General features: G+C 36.1%; 1 protein-coding gene across 3 annotated transcripts in view; it reads left to right on the forward strand.

Moving 5' to 3' along the window:
- The first annotated feature begins 4722 nt into the window (after positions 1-4722).
- The window catches only part of LOC123716020 (protein doublesex), a 131580-nt gene continuing 123405 nt past the window's right edge, over positions 4723-12897 (forward strand). For all 3 annotated transcript variants that reach the window (XM_045671494.1, XM_045671495.1, XM_045671497.1), the window contains exon 1: positions 4723-5279. In XM_045671494.1, the coding sequence (XP_045527450.1) occupies positions 4775-5279 (505 nt within the window). In that variant the 5' untranslated portion in view covers positions 4723-4774. The remainder of the gene's footprint in view (positions 5280-12897) is intronic.

The raw sequence follows: 12897 nt of genomic DNA on the forward strand, positions 1-12897 counted from the left end.
AAAAATTAAGTTCTATAGTCATAAATATAATCTAACACGGTTTTATAAAATCTTGTCAAATAGTCTTTTATGTATGGAAAATACTAAAACTTAAATGTGCTTGGTTATTTCGACAAGTTGCAGCCCTATGGCGACGCGTTCAAACGCATTCTTAATATAGACATATTATTAAGAAGAAAAACCGGTTAATAACCATAAAGGCATGAACTTGAACATATCTTTAGTAATATGAAGCACTCACAAAGACACCCAATGAATTGTTATCTTTCCTAGGGAAGCTAAAAAGATTTTATTACACTTAATTTTTTTACAATTTCACAGACTACATATATTGAATTAAACCATTAGTAGTAATGGTTGGTGGTCTCAGTTTCGTTAGACTCTTATTAGGTTTGTTTTGCCTATAGTCCTGGCTAACTAGCAAGCCTAGCTCCTTTCAGAAGAAGCCTGGGCACTTCTCCGAGAGACTTCACTAATCCAAGGATTTCTGTACGTTGGTCACTGCCATGCATTCCAGCATAACGTGGGTGGCTCATTCGTGGTTCGTAGCGCCTTTCTTAAGATTTTATTATCAAACATTAGAGATACTCGGATAACTCTGAGTATCTCTAATCTGTGCCTTTATATGAATCTATCTGTGTTTATAATCTACTATTCCCTTTTATCTGTATTTTTTTTTATAATCTCGTGGCATTGACAAATAAGGTAGAGTAATTTGCATTTAGACTGTCAAGTTACGCACGTGTGATGTACACGTGCGTAACTTGACAATGACAGAACAAAATTCGACAAAGAAGTTTTATAACCTTAAATTATATTTACTTTGCAACATTTTATTTCGTAGGTAATACAAAAAACAATTGACTTATAAAAATATGAGCTATATTTGCTAGAAGGGATATGTCGTTCTTGAGCACTATTACCGCTGGAATATATTTCGCGGTTTATCGAGTGCGACAACAAGCTTTGCAGTTTAAAAAACATCTTACCTCTTCACCGGAAATCGACTTACTTTTTAGGGATGGCCATGAGATTTGTATATCTGTTTCGCGTTCATTATTTTTATTAAAAGGCAAGTAGTTGATCAGCGGTCTGTGCCTGACACACCTTGATTTTTCTCTCCGATATTTTCACCGTACGAGCGAGTGTTAATTGGTACTTAGAAACATCTCTTTCTGATTCGAACATAAGAACATTGAGTTGTTAATATTAATCTAAATGTATTTATAGAGCTTTCCTTGGCTGGATTTAGGCGTTATTAGTTCTGGCAATAGATAAATTTTGCTGAAGTACTGTATTAATAAATACAAAGCAGAACATTTATGAGATATGATAAAAAACGAGATTCAACAAGACAATGTAACATGATTGGTCCATAAAAGGCTCAGCATCTGAACTGGGTACATATTTTAAGTTAATTCATTAGTAAAGTGGTTAAATTCTTTATCAATAATTTAACCACTTTACTTAGTCAGAAATATATAAAGTATATATTTCTGACTAAATTTTCTTTGCCTAATTCACCGACTATAATGTCGTTGAAGGTATTAGGTATATATATGTATGTAATATTATACAATAATAAAAGTTATATATATATTTTATCTATTATAATTAAACATCAGTTATTTCTGTTAACAATTTAACTTATTTAATTTAAAGCTATTTTTGGGAAATCTCTTAAACTTTTGTTCATTCCTATAATTTGTTCTGTTGTGTGAGGAGTTGTTCGGATTAATACCAGCAGCAGCAGCCGAGTTTCGTCATCTGCCGTCGAGGAAGAATACGAAGTTGGGTGGAACTTCGTATTCTTCCTCGACGGTATCACCTCGACGTCCGTCGTTCCACAACTGAGCGTTTAAAGGCAGTTAAAGCCACGCCCCACCTCTATGTGGAACTAGCCCACTGCAGTATTTCCTAACCAATTCGACTTAGGGTCAATCAAAGGCCGGCATCAAACCTGCGAGCCTTCTGGCAATGTGAGTGTCTATGGGCTGAGGTATCACATAACATGAGATGAGCTTCCTGCGCATGTGCCCGATGTTATATACAAGCTATGACACCCGTATGTCAAAACCCAAGACAGTTTTGATGTTGAGGACTTAGGTTTAGCGCTCTGTAGTCTCTGAATCTTACCCATAGTCGTCGTGTGTGTATATGTGGCATCACAATAGTGAATTTATTATCAGTAGTCTACTTTAGATACTATATTCCCTCTTAATGTTGTCTTGCTAATCTAATTTAAATTTTAGTGCCGCTTAAGCAGCTTCCTGCGAAATAGATTCTGCTTTTACTGGTCCAGCTTGACCCAGATTTCTTTGCCTACGAGTTGTATATACGTACTGTTAAAAGAGCTGAATATCAACAAAGGACTTTTACTTTTTGCTATGTAATAGGAGGCAAAGCAGGAGGCTCACCAGATCTTAAGAGACCGCCGCCCATGGACACTCACATTGGCACAGTCTCGGAATTACTTTGCCGGCCTTTTAAGAATTAGTAATCTCTTTTTTTGAAGGAATTTAAATCGAATTGGTTCGGAAATATTCAGTGGGAACCTTCGAACCCTCGAGCATCAGTGATACCAGCACACATAGGTTACATTTTTAGATCGATCTTGTTTCATTATCGGACGTTGGAAAAATACGAAATTGCACGCTCCTCTCGATGTCCGTCGTTCCACTATTTATCACTATATGCTGTCCACTGAAGTGTTTCCGAACTAATTCGTTTTAGGGTCGAAATTACGGCTAAAATTAGAATACAAGGTACGTCACCTTGTAATAAGAATGTTATCTGGTTAAATGGTTGTTATAAATTTATTCCTAATAGAGATTGCGATGCTGGACGTAATCAATAGCAAAATATCGCCAATGACAGCTGGTTCAACTTGTAACATCTTGTATCTTATACAGTGTTCGCTACTTGAGCCATTTAAAACGTTATAGAAGGACGTTATTCCAAAGTACTAACTAATATTCTCATTAACATAAAATAACATTGACAGGTTCGTGTACAGTATGTCATCGTAGCTCCTTAACATTTACCTTACTAATTTACCGTCACCTTTTTCGGTTCCACGTCACATTTGTCCGTTACGCGCCATCTTTCTGTTGTAACTACCACGGTTTATTTGAAAAAATTTGAAGACATTAATAACAAAAATATATAATAACGATAACAATGATAGTAATAATTCTATTACAATTAATGAAATTCTGTTATAATGTTAGTAGTAATAAGGGAAAATCAAAATAATTGTATTACTTGTATGCATGTCTATGATAATAAAAGCCTGTTGTTAACTTTTATCTTATTTAACTTTATTTAACCAATTTGTGTAAAGTTGTATATAGTAGATACTTTTTCGAGAAATAAGGTCATAACGTAAGGAGACGTACTACACTGTGACCTTTGCAACTTGGGCAACTGGGAATTTGGGCTCGCAGCAGAGGCTCTGGACGATGACATGGATTAATTGAAACTGTTACAGTGTCTCCCGTCCGAGCAGATGGAGCTGGTTCGGTTTGGGCCAACACTCCCCGCGTCATTTTGACAAGTTCCCCGGCGTTGATGACTGTAAATTAATTTCCCAACAATAAAAATATATCAAAGGCAAAACGTGTTTCACATACGAGATATAAGATGCTAAGCCTCTCTGAATCTTAGATTAGATTAGATTTAGTGTTGTTATCGAGTTATCGACATAAGTTCCGAAACCAAAAAATATGGACCTGTTTAGCCCAGATTATTGACCCCATAAAACCTTTTTAGATATCTGGAATTTAGAAATTAAACAAATGACAGAATACGCACATATACGTAATCAGTTACGTAGAACGTAGAATACATGCACAATAGCACACATAGACATATTGGCGACGTCTCAACGAGTTTGCGTTTGTAGGTGTTACACGCGATGTTTAGAGAGCCACAAGCAGTGAGACTTTATTATTGTGATATTTGTTTTAATTAATTTACTGACTTTGGACAATCTAGGTTAATGTAAGACTAGTAACTAAAATATCGCCCAATTGGTTAATGTTAATATTAAGCAGAAGAAAAAAGAAATTCTGTATTTTTTGATATTATCGCGCCTTTTTCCACTTGCTACGGTTCTGCGACAAGGCCAATCCCCATCCATGGTAGCCTTGTCAAACCACATAATCATTTCCTCTCGTACTGTCATTACGTCCTACTTTAACAGTTAAATTTTTTAGCAGTGTGTCGTATAATATATGTCGCATAACTTCATGCCTTATCTACCTAAAACAAATAGTTAGTTTCGTTTGTTAGTTACATAAAACAGACTGTATGGCTGATGTTAGTGTAGTGAAATTTGCCCGACGAAACGAAGCATTAGAGTTGAAAATTAATAAAAAATGTAATAGCCTACGTTAAAGGAAATATCGATAGTACTGTAATAAGTATGAAAGTAGAACAAAAGTATGCAGTTAGAGAAAATTCCAGTTTGAAAAAAGAATTCTTAAGAAGAATTTTTTGTATTATACATAGTATATAATATGTATTATACATTATACATAGTAAAATCACGTCACATAGGTAACGATATTTTAAAGCTTACAATTCATCTTATAAAACACGATTTGCAAATAAATTACGAAGTGCATCGCGTTTCACTGTAATAAATGCATGACTAGAGACGTGCGGAGTGGGGCGGCGGAGGCAGCCGCACGGCAATCAGTTGCATCGTGACCGCGCGTCGCGTTGCGTGTGTCCTTATCCACACGTCGCGTATATCGCGTTACCACCAGCCATGGTCTCCGTGGGTGCGTGGAGGCGCCGCTCGCCTGATGATTGCGAGGAACGCTCTGAACCCGGCACATCCAGTTCCGGAGTTCCCCGTGCGCCGCCAAATTGTGCCAGGTGCCGGAACCATCGGCTTAAGATCGAGCTGAAGGGTCACAAACGTTACTGCAAATATCGCTACTGCAATTGTGAGAAATGCCGTCTGACGGCCGATAGACAGCGCGTTATGGCGCTCCAAACGGCTTTGCGACGTGCTCAGGCGCAGGACGAAGCTAGAGCGCGGGCTATAGAGACCGGCGGTCCACCCCCCGGGCTGGAATTGGATAGACCGGAGCCGCCGATAGTGAAAGCTCCGAGGAGCCCAGTGGTTCCCGCCCCGCGGTCTATAGGCTCGAGTAGTTCAGTGGGTTCGGTGCCGGGTTCCCCGGGAGTGTCGCCGCACGTGCACGCGCCTGTTCCACAAGTTCCTCCGCAGCCAACTATGCCACCGCTTCTCCCGCCGCAGCAGCCCGGTAAGTGCAATTCCTTTAAAGATACTGATAACGGCGATTGTCAGCTGTTTAATGTTTGCCTGTGCCTGGGCCACGTGTTTTCTGTCATTATCAATTGATTGATTAAAACCGCGATTATTGAAATATCGATCTACTATGAATGTAAATTAGCTAAACTGAATTTTAATGAATTTCCGAAATTATTACAAATTAGGTATTCAAACAGATCCCCTGGACTATTTTCATGTTACCTGAACGATGAGCTCTAATTAATTACTCTGATCGACGACCAGAGAGTTCTTAGAACTCTACATTTGATTTGAAATTTCATATCGTAATTAATTGAGGTCTATATTTATATATTGTAAATGTTACAATACGTATCGTTCGAGTGAATCAACAGATTAATTTTAATGTCAATTGTCAGTTATTTGAAATTGTCTTTTATCTGTACCTAACTTTTGAGACACAAAAATTAATAATAATTTCTATCGAGAATTTTATAAGCTTCAGTAAAATTGCCGCTAAAACTTTATTTACATATTGTATTATTCTTAGTTATACAAGTTTGATGTATAAAAAAAGTATTTTAAAGTATAAATTAGTTACGCTATACTAAATATATTTATCCCGATATTATTTTGACATACGCGTCCTTTATCACGTGTTTTATACTATACTTCGCGCTTTTGGCTGTTTTCTCCACTTTTGCCAATGGCAGCTGAAATGTTTTGTTTAAATATATTATTAAATAATTATAAAGTATGGAATACTTAAAATTACAAATACGTTGTGTATGTAGTAGATTGTTGTTGAGTTGTGAGAGTAAAATTGATTAATCAATGACATATCATGCTTTATAATTATTATAAACCTATAAATTATTCTTTATTGTATGATAAAACTCGATCCTAAATAATGCTCATAGCGAAACTATTAAAACATTTATCAGGCCGGTTACTAGGTACCGGTTAAATTACGCTCTTAGGGAGTGACCGCGATTCACCAAAGTACTTTTGTCTTTGTTCCTTTTTTAAAAGATTTTTTATTCTTAAAATAAAACACTACAACCTTTTACGTCTGCGCTTTAGATTTGTTTATCTGTGTCGTGATCATTTTTTAATACGTAATTAGCGATCCTCATGTGATACACGCTGTCGATTTTTGTGTCTAACCCCTTATTAACGGATCTATGGGTATTGGGGTTTGACTGCATGGTTTAGAGTCGCCTGCTGAAACCGCTAGGCCAACTTTTATACTTCCTTGAAATATCTTTTAAATTGAATATTTTAAAATTTATTGGCATTGTACCTACGTTACGAGAAACAATTTAAAGAAAGTTTTTGTATGTAACTGGCGGGAGTGTTTGTAAGTGATGCCGCCTCCAGTCCATGGACACATGGGCATTGCCAAAAGGACATTGCCGGCCTGTTAAGAATGTTTTTAAGAAGTTGATTTAGAGATGAGAGAAGTTGAGAATATAAGGCATATAATGTAAATATGTGATTACTACATCAGTACGAATGCTGATCCGACGGCGCAGGCGTAATATGCCCATTCGGTGATAATAAACAAAATCCAAAAATAAATTTATCCATTTACTTAGAAATTCCGAAAAATAATGCCATCAGGAAAATATTTCGATCGACCGAAATTCTGTTAAATATATCGTAAGACTTTTCAATGCTTATGTTGCATCCTCCCTCGCGAGGAGGGTGTCTTGGCCCATTTGGGGCGTATGCCCCCTTGGTGTGAATGTTGGCTCGCGCCCTGTTAATACAATGCGGTATGGGTGCGGGCTTTTAGCACCTGCTGAGGTCTGCAGCGCGCGAGGAGACAGAGGGCTTGACTCTCAGCGCGCAGCCGGCTCGTAATTTATTTAATGTAAAGCATAAAATAATTTAAAACAAATTCACTAATTCATATATTTAAAGAAATCGCCGCTATGATCTTTTCGCAAAACTTTAATAAGTTTTTTCTCGGCAAGTTCCTCCTTTACAAGTCTTGAATTAGTTTTGCGTCACGTTTAATAAATATAACATTTATTTTAATGACTAAAGTCCTGCCAGTTCTTAGATCAAGGGCGGTGAACGGATGAGAAGTGGTAAGAAAACGATTTCCTTTGAAGTTAAATCAGAAAAATGCAACAGACAAATTGCACGGTGTTCCTGTAGTTCAGGGCTTCGTTGGGGGATCTTCTGCAGCTAGGGCTCTTTAGGTTAATATATACATGTCAGAGCATTACCGTGTTACATATTCCATTATAACAAACTGATTGATACGTAGAACGTGAGGTACGTAGGCGAAACAGTTACAGGATAAGGGTTTATCCACATTAAATGTATTTCCACAAAACAATATTTTTTATTCTTTATATAATTAAATCATCAGGAATAGGCAGAGACCACGGATCGCCACTTGCTACTGTGTTGACTTACCACTTTTATGACATATACCAAGCATGCTCGTCGATTATGAGTACTTTTATTTTGTCTTTAATTTTAAATCAAAAGATGTAAATGTAGTTAAGAACGTCCAAAATGTCTTTCAGATTGCCTGTATTCAGAATGCCGATAACTGGCAAGAAACTCTCCGCTACTTTTGTTAAATTGATAAGTATTTTTTACTAGATGTTTATTTAAAAAAATGTTTGTCAACTATAAATTAAATTACAGCGGTAATTGTAGAATTGATAAGTAAAAATGTATATGACTATATCAATACGAAAACGTTAGTTTTTTTACGTCTATTGCTTGTATGCCTTGAATGATTTTATTTTATTCCCGTATGTCAAAGTACAATACATTGTTGACGTATTTAGAGTCAACTAAATCCTCTTTGTGAATCGTGAAAAGTCTATAAAAAACCTATTGTTTTTTCATGTTTTTTTACCATTTATTGCTGTCACTTCATTTGACGAGTATTGACTATGTATGCATTTTTATCTTACGAATATTGTAGTACCGAGTAAGTATATGACGCGCTGATAAGCCATGACCTATGTTTGCAATTACATATCTTTTTGAGTCGCATAATTGAGGACACAGGGAGCGGACACATTTCTGCAACTGGTTTTTATATGGCAAAAACCCAAAATTGCTTCAATATTAAAAATATTGTATGTTGTCGGAACAGGGTTCTGATGGCCAACTGTGGAGACGAGAGAACATTCTAAATCTAATTACTACAAAATGGCAACACAAATATAAATGGTATTTAGATTATATCAGTAATTACTAAGTGACCTGGCAACTAGATAGCAATATCGTACACCAGTATCAATGTTGCATGCGATAAGACGGTGTCAACTGAGTTGATGGTTTTGCATCAAGAAATCAGCAGCACGACTTTATCTACGACTATTGGCGCTCACGTTTAAAATGTATTTAATTCTTACAGGACCCATAATTAAGTTCACCACATATTTATACAGTTGTCTTCGGTATTTTATTATTGAAATTAAGTACAATAATTTAAGATAAAGTTAATTTGTTTTTTTATTTAATTTCAATCATAGGTCACCTTATGATAATGATACACACACAACATAATTTGCATGTTTCATTTAAAATTTTGTTAGGGTTTCAATTGAAGTTATTCAAAGTTAATTTAATTTTTAAGCCATGAAGATATTGTACGAAAAAATTTCTTTACGCCCCAAGTAAGGTTTTTCATATAAAATTTTACTAATAGTTTTTTTCTAACAGTGGTTGCCTTGATTCGCTCGAAAGCGATAAGGCCGCCAGTTAGCCTCCTTTTTATTTAATTATTATGTTTTATTGCAACGAAGTGTAAATATATATAAATAAATAATACCGTCAAACGCCTACTATGTCATCATAAAGTTGTTGTTTTTCTTGTAATTTTGGCCTTCTTAAACGCCCGAGACAGATATACATTTAATGACTCCCAAATACCAGCTTCCTTTTGACCAAATTTAGCGAAGGGCTTGTCGAATTGTCAATCTCCAATGTCTTACTGATCGGCTTCTCTACGCAGAGACATTGAGTCTCTTTGCGTTTTCTACAAAGTGTACTATGGTGAGTGTTCTGAAGAATTCTTTGGGTTGATCCCTGCTTCGTTTCAACACCGTACGAGCCGTATCAATTCAAAATTTCATCAGCATCACCTTGGATGGCTGGAAGTCTTACCGCTTAATATGATTAGATTTACGATCTAGCGAACTGTGGAACTGACTCCCGGGACTGTTCAAAGTATGAGTGTACTAGTCTCTCAAAGACCGGTAACGCACCCACTAAAAATGGGCGTCCATGGGCTGCAATGACAGCCCCGCACCCACATAAATGACTGTCCATGGGCTGCAATGACTGCCTCGTACCCACATAAATAACTGTCCATGGGCTGCAATGACTGCCCTTTCTAGGCGTCCCGTAGGCGCGTTTATCCAATTCTCTAATAAAGGCTTTATTAAACGTTTAGTATTCATACACTCCAAAACGAATGAACCATACGGAACAGTAACGAATAATACCAATGAACAATATTGGGCTGATTTTAAGATGTCTTTTTTAACGCCATAAATCCCTTTGGGACCGAGGGAAAAGGACGGAATTGTTTAATATTATCTCTCTCACTCGAGGGGTGGTTCTAACGGAAGGGATGAAGGCGGTTGCAGTTAAATGTAAGCCTATAGGAACCTGGGAATTTGGCGGTCACTTTTATTAGGCACATTGTTATCGTATATTTACTTCCCTTTTATTATACCCTAAAATAAATGGAAATACATTCTAAACGGAAATGAATGACTAAGTTGAATATGAGAGATGGGACCTGGGGGCTTATGATATAGTTTATATTATAATTAAATGTGACAACACTTAGTATACAGTTCCAAGATTTAAAGCGAGGTACTGAAATAAAAATATGTTTATTATGGAATAATTTTCTTGTAATTTATACCTTTCCGCAAGCCTTCTATTTTTAATAAGAAAAATATTGTTTTTTAAAAATAAAGCCACAACGGAATGTGGAAATTGCTTGGAATAATACTTGGTACATTATTTATCATGCTATCATCTATGCAATGTTGGTATCTGTGGTAATCGGCAAAGGCCGCCTCCAATTCCCGCCATTTCTGTGCATTGTGCCACTCTCTGACATGTGTCTCCCGCTATTTCTTTAATCTGTGCTTACTGTAACTATCTTTAGATAAATTAAGATGAGACTTTGACTAATACCCATTTAACCGTGTATCCATAGACAAATAATACTCAAGATGGTCCTATAAATTATCTATGGTAAAATATACCTACCTATCGTACGCAAGTCACCTATTGTACTATAAATGAACGATTCTTTTAAGGAGGCTTAAGACAGTAAATATACTCTTTATTGATAACTTCATAACTAAGAGCAGAATTTTTATTCAGAGTAGGCGGCCAACTGGCAGAGCTGTTAAGTGATACCGACTTCCACTTTAATGCCGGAGAGCTCGAGTATTGCCGGCCTTTTAAGAATTGGTACTCTAGTTTCTTGAAAGACCATAAGTCGTAATGGTTTGGAAATACCTTCACGGGCAGCTGATTCCGACAGAAAATGTCTAAAAAAACCCTAATCTTGGTTAAAACCCGACGGACGCCGAGGTGATGGGTGGAATTTTATATTTCTCTCTGAACACTCCATGCAGAGATACCTAATGCAACACCAAGGAATCAAACCGCCTTGAAAGTGACTAATCGCCGACGACTCAAACTCCTCTTTGTTGAATACGAACGTGGAAGAAGCTGGTACTTGAGAGCTTCCGGCTACAGATGTAAACAGTACTACGCTTGGGGCCGACTTAGTGCTTTATAAGGAGTTGGAGTCAACTGGTCTTTCTGAGCACATCTAGATTATTAGAGGTTTAGCCTTGGTTTTAAGGAAAGTGACTTCGAAAAGAGGAGCAGCAACAAACAGCGTTTTGTTTGCGGAAAACGCGCAAAATTGTGTCTTGTTGGTTAAATAGCACTAGGTTAATGAGGAATCCCAAGCATGACAGACAGACCTCATTTTTATGACGAAAACACTTTATATATATTACCTATACTAAAACTTTGAACAATTTGGTTTGGACAAAGGAAAACTTTTGATTGGATTGGTTGAAATGGAAACAAATCAGTTCAAAAGATTCCCGAGTTCAATGGGTTACTGGCACCCTGACTTAGATTCGCTTAGGGTTGTCACATTTGTAATATAAACAAACGCATACAAGATATCTTTCGATTCGTTACCTGTCTTGTGTTGCCTCAGGCAATCTTAAATTTGGCTAAGTATAAAAGCATGTGAAACATAGTGTAACATATGAAATAAACTCTCTCTATTTTGAAAATATAATAAAACTCCTCCTCATCTTTTAAAACTCTTTTTGTTTTGTTTCCCTATCTAGGGTTGCCTGGAAGAGATCGCGTTGCGATCCGTAGCAAGCATGGCCGCCCGTTACATCCCTTATAATTTTTATGTATTATGTTATTTGTTTTAATACAAATGTAACGAAGTCGAATAAATAAATAAAATATGTTTTAACGGTTGGCAACCCTGACAAAGATTGCTGTTTTATGAGCTCTCGTCATTAAATCTTCAACGTTCGTAAAGATTTGGCTTAGGGTTGACGTGTACGGGATAAATTGGCAAAGAGAGCTATCTTTATTTCTTTTTAAAAGGTAAAATAAAGGGTATCTATATATTCAAATATATTTTAAGTACATATAATTTGAAATTATAACCTTTAACAGTCTTAGCAAAATTGATAAACTATTAGAGCGACAGTAAACATTGTATGAAGAAGCAGAATAGTGCTTTTTGAATCTAAAAATTAATGTATACTAATAATTTATTTGTAAATTCTAAAACAATGTGTAAGCAAACAAATTTCACGCACATAAATAGACACATTTGAACTAAATCTTCTTGACTTATAGGCATCCACAGTTACAAACTAAAATTAAGTAGAAAAAAGTGCGTGCGTACAAAGTACACATGTCAGAAGTGAAGCTAAGCTTAGTTAAGCTTACAAAGAGTAAATTAATTAATGATAAAGTAAAAACCCCAATAGATAATCATGTACCTGTATATGATCACTCCATGCATTTGTATATCTATTCTCACACTGTTTACACACTATATATGACGTTATGCGACAGAATTGCCATCTAAAATTCTAATATGTAACTACTAAACGAATACATCGACCAGTAGTGTGTATTTTTTCTCGATCTCCCTTTCTGACTCTCTCTCAATCGGTCTCAGTCGCACTAAGAGTAAGAGCATCACTTGTGCCGCCGCGATTATTCATATTATATTATGTTTTTTTATTTATTAGTAATCTTACAGCTTACAGATTATAAACCAAAGACTTGACAATATACAAAGCCAAAATATATTACATTAATAAATAACACGAAACAGAAAACATTAATAGACAAAAAAAGAAAACTGAAATATACCATAAAGAAATTACAATAATACTTAATATTTAAAAAAAAGAACTAAATTGTTAATGCTAAAACAAAGTCAGTATTTAATTTTTATATAGAAGTAAAACCCCAAGCCGTCGTCAATTGTTACGTCAATACTTCTACATGCTTGTTTTAGGCGCGTGATGCAACAGGCTAGAATTTTGCCTGAACTGGTAGGCTCAGTT

Source organism: Pieris brassicae, chromosome 11, assembly GCF_905147105.1.
Source record: "Pieris brassicae chromosome 11, ilPieBrab1.1, whole genome shotgun sequence".
In the NCBI taxonomy this organism is placed as follows: domain Eukaryota; kingdom Metazoa; phylum Arthropoda; class Insecta; order Lepidoptera; family Pieridae; genus Pieris; species Pieris brassicae.